General features: G+C 48.9%; 1 protein-coding gene across 6 annotated transcripts in view; it reads left to right on the top strand.

The window, feature by feature from the left end:
* PDE10A (phosphodiesterase 10A) overlaps positions 1-12,338 on the top strand; it is a 599,454-nt gene that overhangs the window by 477,670 nt on the left and 109,446 nt on the right. For all 6 annotated transcript variants that reach the window (XM_019412750.2, XM_019412748.2, XM_053904295.1 and 3 more), the window contains one exon: positions 6,089-6,117. In XM_019412750.2, the coding sequence (XP_019268295.1) occupies positions 6,089-6,117 (29 nt within the window). The remainder of the gene's footprint in view (positions 1-6,088; positions 6,118-12,338) is intronic.

The following is a 12,338-nucleotide window of genomic DNA, read 5'->3' on the forward strand; positions in this document are numbered from 1 at the left end:
TGCGGCAACTCTGTGGACACATAATCCGGTCCTTACTCTGTGTTTCCTTGGAGCGGCTTTAGAGAATTCCAAAGAGGGGAGACTTCAGTTAGTAGTAATCAGGCCACAGCAGACCCACGAGTGACTTAGACACATTGGTAAAGTGAAGTCAGAGGTTTGCTGACAACTAGAAACTCGGGCAGCACACGTCCAGCTTGTTCTTAGTTTTCCTCATTGCGATTGCAATTTGAAAAAAGATCGAGTCAGTAAAATGGAAGCCTTTTTCGGAATTCTTAGTGTTTATCATCTATTTAGTGCCAGGATCTTCTACTATTTTCGGTTTTCAGTTGAGATCTCTGCTGACATGGTAGCGTGTGATGAGCCAGACTGCATGGAATCACATATAGTTTGGAGGATCTTGGGAATCTGGAGGTGACCAGTGCGTCCTGGGACGGTTCTCCCATCCTCAGAAAACTCCCAGACCGTATAGATGCTATAGACTTTGCATTGTGATAAGTAAGACGGGTAAGCTTTGGATTTCTCATGTCTCCTCATCCCTGATATTGAAGCAACGTGATAAAGATATTTCCTAAAATGCACAGACATTGTAAGAGTTTTAGGAAAGCTAAATAATTTTTTATTTATAATTTTAAAAAATTTTTTTCGCAGGTGCTTTCTTTTCTTTTCTTTTCTTCTCTTCTCTTCTCTTCTCTTCTCTTCTCTTCTCTTCTCTTTTCTTTTTTTTCTGTAGCACTCTGCTTTCTCAGCAGGAGAGGAGTGCATAAAAACAGTGAAGGATGTGGTGGGCCTGTTGCTTTTGAGAGGGCCTCATGGGCGAAATCCAAATTGAGCTAATTCTTGAAAGAAGGGGGAATCAACTTTGGCAAGAAACTGCAGGGACACTCATGTCTCAGGGGCTTTGCTCGGGCTGATCCCTCTGCCTAGAATGCTTTTCCCTCAGGTAGCTGCTTTTACAACTCCCCGCCCGCCCTGGGCCCACACTGACCACCTTAGTGCTGCTCTTAGTGCTGCTCCCACCCTTTTCCCATCGCTCTCTGATGCTTCCTAATCTGCTCTGCTTTGTTCCCACTTTGAGGCAGGACCACTTGGAACTCGGCCCTATAACTTAGTTTTTTATCATGTTTATGGACTCCCTCCGGCCTTTAGAATTAAGCTTCATGAGGACGGGGATCGCCGTCTTTTTCCTTTGTTCTGAGGTGTGTTGTAGGCACCTAGAATAGTACCAGGCACGTAATGGGGATACTCAATAATTGTGGTTTGAAGGTATGAAGATTTTGAGTTAAGAGTTAGCAAATCCTGCTTGGGGCTCTGGAAAGACCAGTCTTACTGGGGCGGGAAGGGAGTCCTGTGTGTTGTGTATTCCAGTGGGAAAAAGAGAGCAGAACCAAATTGTGAGGACTTCAATCCTAAGCAAAGGAATTTGTTTATTTTTTGACAGGAATGGAAGAGCTTTCTGAAGCCTTTATTTTAAGTAGCAGTGTATTAATTGAGTGGTATAAACGTAATATCCTAGGAACGTCTCGTTACATTTCCTTCATGCTTTTTTGAAGTGTTTTTAGTTTTACCTTATAAAACTGGCTAAAGAAATAAGGAAATTAACTCGCAAGCGTGGGAGCCCCTAGGCTGAGCAGGCTTCATGGTCGGCTGGTTTCCATTTGCCTCCCCCAGGACTTGGAGCCGGCTCCCGCCACCCACTGGGGTGGGTCATCGTGCAGGTGGATGTCGCGAAGCCGTGAGATGCAAGGCCTTCCCTTCAGACCGCGCCAACTGAGACGTTTATTCAGCGTCTGGCAGCATCAGGTGCTTGATAAATGCCTGGGGGTGGAATCATTCAGAGTGCTTTGTTGTAAGAAGACAGTTGACTTTAGACAGCGCCACAGCTATTGCCGAATGCCAGAAGTGGCCAGAGGAGGCTGAAGGGAGCCGTGCCAGCTCCTGAGCCACGAGGGGCTTCGGGGTGCCGACCTGCCTCCCCCCACCCCCACTGTGGTCGAACATCGAGAAAACATAACTCCTAATAGCCTACTGTTGACCGGAAGAAGCCTTACTAATCCTGTAAATAGTAGATTAACACGTATTTTGTAAGTTAATGGATGTACGGTGGTCTTACTACAGGGTAGACTAGAGAACAGAAAATATTATACGATCATAGGAGAAAATACATTTACAGAACTACACTGTATTTATTAAAAAAAACACCCATGTTATCAGTGGACCTGTTCAGTTCGAACCCACGTTCAGTGATCAACTGTATATTGAAAAGATGGCTGGCCGTATTAATTTTCACAGGAACTAGGTATTTTCCATAATAGGAAGACAGATATGCTCCATTTAGGAATACTAGAATGCCTGCAAAGCCCAGAAGGCAAAGTGATAGAGGCACAGGGAAGTCCTTCCAGAGAACACCAATTTCTGTCACGTCTGGTCATTGTGTCTCTTCTCCGGATGCATAATACCAATTTGTGACCTCTTGGACTTCTGTCTTCTCCGGTAGAGTGAGCGCTGAAAGTAGAGAACTTACCCAAGGAAGATTTAGTAAAAGTGTATGTTATACTTCAAGGAAATGATCGATCAATTTAAAAAGTGGGAATTGTTCAAAATACCTTCTCTGGACATAGAGTAATAAAGCCACAGGCTAACCACAGAGTAAAGAAGGACATGATAAGCAGCCACAGAACTTAAATCAGCCGTCACATAGTCGAAGTTCCTTTACGTTCTAATTATGTGTGTGTTCATTCCTGAAATCCCGCTTCATATCAAGGAAATAGCAAAAGTGATCACAAAAGTGAAAGTACGAACGGATGCAGAGTTTTAAAGATTTATAAAATAGTCAAAGTTAACTACTTCCCATGAAGGTAATCCCCATGAATCAAATACTTCAAATTGTCCCTAAAGCCAAAAACTAGTTGGTTTTTATAAATACATCCTGGTGAAGCGTCTTATGCACGCTCAAGTTTGAGAAGCACCAAGCAAAACTAAAGGAGAAAGCAAAGGGAACATTTATTTATAGAAATGAAATTCGGTTTTTTATTCCATGAGCTGTTCTTCCTAAGACATTGAAAAGTTACTAAAATAATGTTGAGATTGAAGATACTTTCTTTTTTTTCTCCTGTTGTTAAAAAACAAGTGTCTCTTTAAACAGTTATAAACAACCCCGCTCTCAAATTAGGTTTTGTTTTCTTGTTTATTTATCCTGCCAGAGTGTGAGCGCCTTGAGAACAGGGATCATGCCCGCCATATAACCATTCCGTGGTACATATCTGTTGAATAAACAAATGTGAATCGAACCCCTACAGCTGCGTAAAAATCCATATCTGCTCTTGCGAACGTTCTTGTTACTAATTCGATGCTCGTGAATTATTCAGAATCTTGCATCCATGGCAGTTCCTTACTTTTCCATGGTCCCCAACACCTTTCATTTTAAAACAAGCTTTCCTGCTGAACTCTGTGCTCCGTGGTGGCGACAGTTCAGTCCTCAGTGCGTGTTGGAAGGGCACCGAGACATGGCAGTCGTGGGCTCTCAGGAGACAGTCTGAGCCCTGGGCTCTTCCCCTGCGATCGTGAGATGTTTTGCATGAGGAGGATGGGGTGCTTCTCTGCTCTGTTCCTTTGAAAATGTCTTTGTGGGGAAAGTTGTTCTTCGGAAGCGAATTATGTCGGCAGGATGTTCTTTCAGTTCAGACTTGTAAGGCGGCCAAAGGAGTCGGCCAGCTTGCCCGAAGCAGTGTCCCAGGTGACTGTGGGTGTGGGCTTCCAACGGTGGTCCACGCCCCAAGCCCCTGGTCTCTGTCCTTGAGGCACCACTCTTCCACAGGGGAGACATTCTAAGAGCTCTCTTACACGTGCCTGCATTTTCTTTGGGCAAGAGAGTTCAGCTACGTGAATATTCCGCATTTAGGAAAGAGGAAGCAGCTTCCTTCTTCCAGCAGATTTCACTGTGCCCATTAATTTCTTCGGCTAAAATACCACGTTCCCCAAGTATAATAGATATGACATCCATTTAACAAAACTTGACTCCTGAGTCGGAGGGAGAGATAGGGGTACATTTGTGAATCCCTGCGTATGGTGGGAATCTAGAAATCAGCTGTGGGTAAAATTTTTTCTTTCAAATACTTTATATTGCCCCTGAAGCAAACACCAGTCGGTTTTTATAAATACATCCTGGTGTAGCGTCTTACGCACGCTCAAGTTGGAGAAGTGCCAAGTACAACTAAAGGAGACACCAGAGGGAACATCTGAACCAGCCTTCAGATCTTCGTGATGACTGGAGAGGGGAAGGATCCACGTGCCACAGTCGGGAAGGCCATTCGGTCCAGAGAGGAAACCTGTTTGTACAATGGCTGCTTTTCATTATGTGCTTCCTAATCCATTGGGACGTTTGCCCACACTTACTGAACGTCTTAGATAAAAATTAAAAACGTAGAAGCCTTCGTCCCTTTCGAATCCGTTAAGAAATTGGCGGTAATGATCAAACCGAACGGTCCCTCCCGTCTCCAGGGGGCTTCAGGAGAGATCAGGGGTTGGGAGTCGAAGAGTAGGTTGACTACTGCGGTGATGGCATTTCCGCGTGGAGGGCAACGTAAGTTTTTTTCCTGTAACCTGCTTAGGGATCTTCTCGGGGCAATCAGATGCAGTACTCAAATCGCTAGGGAACAGTTAGAAGGCATACGTCGTCAACAAGTGCGTATTAATGGAATACTTGCAAAACTGAGGGCCGCGTGTTGCCCATCTGCTCCCCAGGGGGCCACACTTGGTCATTTCCGAACGGCCCCAGGTGAAGTCGTTATGCAGCCAGCTTTGAAATCTGATTGCCTTTCCGTTCCGAAGCATCTGAGGGACACGACGGACGTGGGTGCGCGTGGGTGTGCCTTGCATGCACGTGGCTGTACGCGTGCGTGGGTGAGTTCCTGTGCGCCTCCGCGTGTGCGCACCTGCTTGCGCGTGCGTGGCTGTACGCATGCGTGCGTGCGTGTCTGTGCGTGCGCCCGCATGCGTGCGCGTGCGTGCGTGTGGAGTACGGTCGCCAGGGCAGATACCGGATTCAGGGGCCAGTCTGGAGGCTGCCGGTTGCCGTGCAGTTTGGCACCGGACTTGGTATCTGTGGAAATAAGCGAATTGGAGAAAGATGAGGAAAAAGCAAACGACAGGACTCAGCCGTTTACTTCGTAAGGATGTCGAAAGAGGAAGCGCAAACCCCGTTTGAACTCGGGGGGCGCGGTTTTGCCAGCGTCGGGATCAGTCCGGCCGTGCTTTCGAGTAACGGAGCACACGAGCTCTGGGGCGTGTTCGGTGTGCGCTAATGTTGCTACTTAGACACGATCCGGTTGGTGAGGACACGAGTCGGCAGTAGCACTGAATTCCGGGTGGCCTCCCAGGGAGGGCTCCGGTCCAGTCCCTCTCGGCGAGGGCCACATGCGTGTGCTGTGGGTCGGAACCAGTGACCTCAAGCAGCGTCTTGGCCATTTTGCTCCTTGTACCCTGTTGGCCACGTAGGCATGTTCGGGTCACGTGGCCAGCCCCCCCCCCCCCCCCCCCCCCCCCCCGGGAGAGCCCTTCCGAGCGTCTCACCTAGACCAGGCGCCACCCATCCACCAGGCTCGCTTTGCGGTAACACTGCCGACAGGCTGGCCCAGGCAGGCCCCCAGCGCCCCCGGGACCCACGGTACAGAGCGGCATCGTGGACCGGGGTCTTCGAGCCTCGACTAGGGTGCCGTGCGGGGACGCGTCTTCTCCCAGCAGGGAAGGAATGCTGTAATTAACCCGGCAGCACAGACGTTAAGGGTCACTTGCGATGTCCGTGCGGTTGTGGCATCTAGAAGGTTGTTTGCAGACGCTACGGTTTCAGAGCCTCTAACAAGGCAGTCTCGAAAATGACCCGTGGTATTTCATTTTCCCTCCAGCTTTGCACGTACCTCTAACTCTATCATGTGTAACCTTTACTTGACGCACGGTTGAGGCCAAATTCTTAGATTTTGTAATAGGAAGCATAGCCAGACGGCCTTCTAGTTTATTGAGCGTGAATGACATAGTCTGCATTTCAGAAGCTACTCAGAGTCTCTAATTGTGTTTTCCCTTCCTTTTCCCCCAGATGAATCGGCTCCTAAGGAAGTCAGCAGGGTAAGTAACGCGAATACAATTCCTGCTCCCCCCGTGTGGGAAATGAATACTCTCGGACGTACGTGTCCGCAGTGCTCTCACATGTTCAAGCACTAGAAACAGAACGCCGAGCACTGCCTGTCCTCTCCGGAGCATGGCTCATGAGCGGTTGGAAACTGGAGGCCCCAAACCATGCACGGCCAACAGCTGCGTCTCGTCTGGCCCGCACATGCTCATGGGGTTTTCTGAATGCGTTGCCAGCATGAGGCACCGAGAGACTGCGTGGAAAGACTGGATTTCTGGCTTCTCTTGAGAAACCGTAAGAGAAGCCGACACCGACCGGCACGGCGTTTTCCCAGCCCAGGCGCGGAGGTCCCCTCCCCACGCTCCCCCGCAAGGTGCCTGTTACCTGCCCGTCCCCTGCCTTTGAGTTCATGCACCTTCTCTCTGCGACAACAGGAGGCGACCACTTGTGTGTTCAAGACGTGACCTTCCTCCGTACTTTTAGGAAACATTAAATGCGCCGTTTTCACGTCCAAGAGAAATGACTTAGGGGGAACTTTAAGAGACCTAGCAAACTTAAGAGTTGATGGGGCACGAGTACCGAAAGCCCTGAGCATGCTGTGCTTGGACTGCAGAGTCATAACGAATTACGTAGAAACACGTTTTAATTATACTGTATCCATAAAGATCTTAAACGTGGATTCAGTAGTGGAAATACTCAGTTTGAATTGCGTTGGACGCGACTTTAGGTGAGACATCGCTCTTATAAAACACAAGCTGAAGTGCTCTTCGTAGGCTCACCTGCACAGGTATCTTCCTTTACTTTTGAAAATCTGAAGAAAGGAAGCTCAAAAATGACCAGGCCATCCCTGCAGGCTGGGCACCATCCCCTCCGTCCACAGCAACCTCTACGGGGTTGGACCGGAGACCGCCACGGTTACCAGAGCTCGCAAGTGGGAAGTTCCCCAGTCTGGGTGCTCCAAGGTGTAGCAGGGGCCGGAAGGGTCAGCCTGGAGCTTCTGTATCCCCCGGGAGGAGCGGCAAAGGCTAAAACGTGATGCTTGAGGACAAAGAGGGCGGCTGAGAAGCGAGTGCGGGCCGGGTCGTACGCTGCTGGGGTGCCACTGTCTTGTCACATGTCTGAAGCAGCTCTGTGCACTTTGTGAGTGAATCAGGGCAGTCGGGAAGGAAACTCCAGTTGGCTCACCAGTCGTCCTTTTTGGTTTTTGACTTAAACTATAAGGAATGCCTACCCTCAGTTTAGCGTTTACAATTCTGAAGAAATTTTAGATTTCGGTGTTGTTTTGAGGGAGGTGGGGAAAGGAATAGGGTTGTTGTAGCCGATCTGGGTGTTTTCCCGACATTCCGTTGTGCTGACAGCAGTTAGAATTGTATTTCTGCCCTCGGCTTATGTCAGGATGTTAACTCTGTTCCCTTGTTCTCCAGAACCCTCTTCCTTTGCCTCCAGTGTCCCCAGATACAGAGATTGCCTACCGCGGTGCTATAACCGATTTGGCGATCGCATCCCACTCCTTTAAATATAAACTAGGTTATATTTGGGTAGAACAGTTGTATAGGCGAAGAGTGGCCTTTTTTTTTTTTTTTTTACTGAATACGTTTCTGTGTATTTTAGTTACACAAAATATCTCTGCAAGACATCTCGGATTCAGATAATGACCGTGTCATGGTATCCTCAGTGCGCCTCTTTCTGGGCAAAGCATCTTTGAGTAGAGGGATTGTGTCCTCTCTTTTCTGGTGAAACATACTTACTTTTAAAACAGTTTCTCAAAATGCTTCCTTAGCGTCTGGCCGACGCTCTCTAGACAAAGGGTACGTTATCAGTAGGTTTTTAGAAGGCGGCAGCTGTGACTTGACGTTACAGACCCGTCGTGGCAGGACGCCGAGACCGTGAGGTGGGACAGGTAACTCCTTGGAAACAGTGCATCTGTAATACGGTTTTAAGGGAGAATTCCCTTTGTAAAGAAACTTGTAGACAGAGAGTGGTCGGGGGAGTTTATTTGAGAAGTTGACACTTGAGCAGAGACCGGAGGGAATAAGGAAACCGTCCGGAAGGAGGAGACGAAGGGCAGAAGGGCAGCGAGGGCTGGGGCTGGAGTAGAAGGGGGGTTCAGGCCTGGGAACTCACTGCACAGGCTGTGGGTGGAATTCTGAGAACGATTGGAAACCACTGGGTCACGGTGTAACTTGAAAAACAAATTTGTTAATGTTTATTTTTGAGAGAGAGAGAGAGAGAGCACACACAAGCAGGAGAGGGGCAGCGAGAGAGGGAGACGCAGAATCCAAAGCAGGCTCCAGGCTCTGAGCTGTCATCACAGAGCCCTACAAGGGGCTCGAACTCACGGTCCACAAGATCATGACCTGAGCCAAAGTTGGGTGCCTAACCGACTAAGACACCCAGGTGTCTGTGGGTCACAGTCTAACTTAAACATTAGGCGAGTCCCCGTAGCTGCTGGGCTGAGAGTATACACAGTGGGGAGAGCGTGGGCACAGAGGGCCTGAGGGTAGTTTAGGGGATGCAGGCAGGGGGTGGTGATGGCTGGCGTGCGGGCTTTAACCGTGGGGTGTGAGCATTCGTCAGGCGTACTAGGAAGCAAGAGCTCACAGACTTTGCTCACGGCCTATCTGTGGTAAGAAGACAGGGCTCAGGAACGACTCCTGGCTCATTTGGTGTCAGCACCTGCTAGAAGGAAGTTTTTCTTTACAAGTAACTCGGCGGTGGGGGGGGGGGGGGGGGGGACAGCAGGACGAGTGTCGGGGAGTGAGGCCGGTGAGTCTGGACTTCTCAGACAGACATCACAGAGATGGTTAGAAAGAAGCTGCTTCTGTTGAGCCAGGAGGAAAGGTCACGGCTGGAGACATAGAGGTTCCTGGGGGACGGTGTCTCGTGGACATTGCCAGGGGACAAAACGACATCACTGAGGCAGTTTGTCTTTGGAGAAAAAGGGTCTGAGCACTAAACTCTGGACACTCCAGTTGTTTCGTGGAGAAGACATGGAAAGGTTCGCAAAGGAGATTAAGAAGGAAAAGTCAGTTAAGTGAAGAGAACCAAGAAAACTTCTTTGTCACGGGGCGCCTGGGGGGCTCAGTCGGTTGAGCGTCCGACTTTGGCTCAGGTCACGATCTTGCGGTCCGTGAGTTCGAGCCCCGCGTCGGGCTCTGTGCTGACAGCTCGGAGCCTGGAGCCTGCTTCGGATTCTGTGTTTCCCTCTCTCTCTCTCTGCTCCTCCTCTACTCACGCTCTTGCTCTCAAAAATAAATAAACGCTAAAGAAAATTAAAAAAAGAAAAAAAGAAAAGTTCTTTATCACGGATTAAAAATAAATAAATTTAACTCTAAGGCTGTACATTTATTTAAGCTGCATTTTATCTGGTTTTGAACCATCCCAGCATTTTGAGGAAAGTCTTACTTCTGCTACCTAACCTTCTCTATTTCTCTGTTTTGAAGCTACAAATTTGAGTCATTTTTCCAAGGTGTTTTCCTACGCCCCCTTTTCAGTTTATTAAGTAAAGGGGGGGGCAGTGCCACACGTGGAGATTCCACCCATAAGAAGGATGGGAGATGCTGTGTCAGACGCCTTTGCTAAAGTCAGCATAATCCTGAGCAGTCGGCTGTACTCTTCTGGTCACACACCGTCGCTCACTCGCCACATAGAGACTGATCCCCATTCCTCTGGGCCCATCAAGGAGGAAACTAGGCGGAACTTCTCCCATCGCAGTGTTTCCATCAGTGTGGGGAGGAGTCGGTAAACACAAGTGCCGAACACGTGCACTGGGTCCCATGGTAATGGATGCGGTAGAGACAGAACCAGGGTACGAGGTGTCGGGCTGCATGCGGGCACGTGCAGCCAGGCGTGGCTCACGAGGGCGGTGACCGAGGACGGAAAGAAGAGACATGAGGCTGTGCACCTTGCCGGGGGCTGGGGGGTGCGGGTGGGGGGCAGGTAGAGCCTTCCAGGCAGTGGCACAGCAGGTGCAGAGGCCTGAGACGGGAGGCTGCCTGCAGCGTGCAGGGCAGGGAGGCCATCAGGAGGAGGAGGCTGGGGCCAAGTGCAGGAAAGCCCAGGTCACAGAGGCTGAGCAGGCCAACATCTGGAGGGATGTGCTGTCAGCCACATCTGTCACTCGTTTGCATCTAGTCAGCACGATCAATCTTTTCTTGTGTTATTACTGTTGGTGCTATGTTGACGTTCCAGCTTAGAAGTCAAAACATTCATGACCAGGAAAGGGAGAGAAAATGCCAGGATAAGAAGTATATTTGGATGCAGAGCTGCTAGGACATAAGCAGATTCTGGCTGGGTCTAGAATTCTTGGATAGCCTCTCTGTCCCTCAAAATGCTGTAGATGCGTTCCGTTACGTCTTGATTCTCTCGTTTTTCCCTTGTAAATGTTGCTGTTTTCTTTTCTGAATATTTAGCCAACTGTCATTTGCTGTTAGAATTCATTACTTGTCCCAGGTCGTATGTAAATGTGTTAGCTTTTGTTAATTGAGCCTGGCAGGCGATGAGCTTTCTGAATCCATTTTACAAGTCCTGGTTTCGTTCAGCGTATTTTGTGTGTGTCTTTCTTGGCCCGTTGGGGCTGTCCTCTTTATTTTGTTCTCTTCCAGATCACCAGATACCCGGTCTTTCTCTTCTCCCGTTCTCCTAATGTGTCTTAGAAGAACCACTCAGATTTTCTCTCTGCATCATCGACATGGCCTTTGGCAGCATAATTCTGTACTGGTGCTATTCTTCTTAAACGTACAGTGGCTCTTTTTAATTAAAAAAGTTCCTTCTGTATTTTGGTTCTTTCTCTTCATTTCAGTGTGCCTTTTGACATCATCGATAAATTCTTACTAACTCGTTTTTTGAAAGCAGCTGCTTTCCCAAACTTCATCTTGCCCCGATTCTCCCTCCCACGACACCCAAAATCAGCTTTGTCCTGGGCGTCCTCCTGTAATACCGACCGACACCTTGCGTATTTTTGGTGGTTTTCCTTCCTCTCTGATATTGTTATTTATGTTAAGAGGCTACGTTGTCGGCTTCTATTTTTTATGTTTGTTTATCCTCGAATGATGTTAGGTTTGGCGTTCGGAGGTAGAAGTTCCTCATCTCTGCGTACCGTAAGTGTGAGTGTTGTCTGAGTTCTCCTATCGGATACTGTGATGGAATCCCAGCGAGTGACGTTCAGCGACACCAGTTCAGTAGGGGGTGACCCAGGGGAACAGTGATCGAACAGAGTTGTGGACACCCCCACAGGAGAAGCTTATCTGTCACTTGTCTGTAGCTTAAGGGAAACAAAGCGCTTGTACTGGAAGCAAGATTTCTTTGCGATGTTGTCGTTTTGACCTGGCCTGGGAAACAGTACAGACACATCCGGCCTGTTGAGTGATTTTGTGAAACTGAAGGAACGCTCAATTCCGTTAGTGAATCCTGGTTCCCTTGGATTTCCGCTCAGTGTATTCCTAAACACGGGGCCCTGCGGCGTAAGCAGGGGGAGCTCACAGCAGTTGGCGTCCTGGGTCATCAGTTTCCCCAGAGCATTTGCTGCTGACTTCGTGCAACGGTGCTGTTCTCGGGACGGGCAATTTTGAGTCAGCCCTTGGTGCCTGTTTTCAGTTTGGTGTCACTAGTTTAATGTCACCTTGAAGTTGGTGGCACGTGGCCAAGTGAGAGGGGAGAGATTGTAATGGAATCGAAACTTGTGACTCATCGCTTTTCCTGGGATAGTCCGTCTCTTGCTCGTATTTGTAAAATATCTATTAACTGTATTTATTAAGAATTTCTGCGTGACGTGCCTCATACCCACAATCATACGTTCTGCAGCTTAATTTTGCATCGTGTGATAATCCGCTTCAGTCTAGGAAGCGGTATGACCAGGAGGGGAGGAAAGGTTTCCAGTCCGGGCAAAAAGGTAAACGGTTTTTCCTCTCAGAGGAGTTTAAGAAGAGAAAGGGTTTGCTGATGACGGACAGTGAGTTCCCGGGCTCAGCGGAAGGGTTCTTGTCAGCAGGGAGGGAGGAGGGGAGGGGAGGTGGGTCGGGTCGGTAGCTGTGTGCAGTAGGACCGGCATCCGGGTGATGGTGGGTCCGAGCTTTCTAAGATGTGATGGAATCTCTAGAAAACAGTAGCCTGCAAACATTTGCAAACTTCTCTCTCCCTCTCCCTCCCTCCCTCCTTCCCTCCCTCCTTCCGTCCCTCTCTGTTCTCCACCCCTTGCTTTGGTTTGGTTTTGTTTTTC

The sequence above is a fragment of the Panthera pardus genome, unplaced genomic scaffold (genome assembly GCF_024362965.1).
Source record: "Panthera pardus isolate Hobbes unplaced genomic scaffold, ASM2436296v1 HiC_scaffold_17, whole genome shotgun sequence".
NCBI lineage: Eukaryota > Metazoa > Chordata > Mammalia > Carnivora > Felidae > Panthera > Panthera pardus.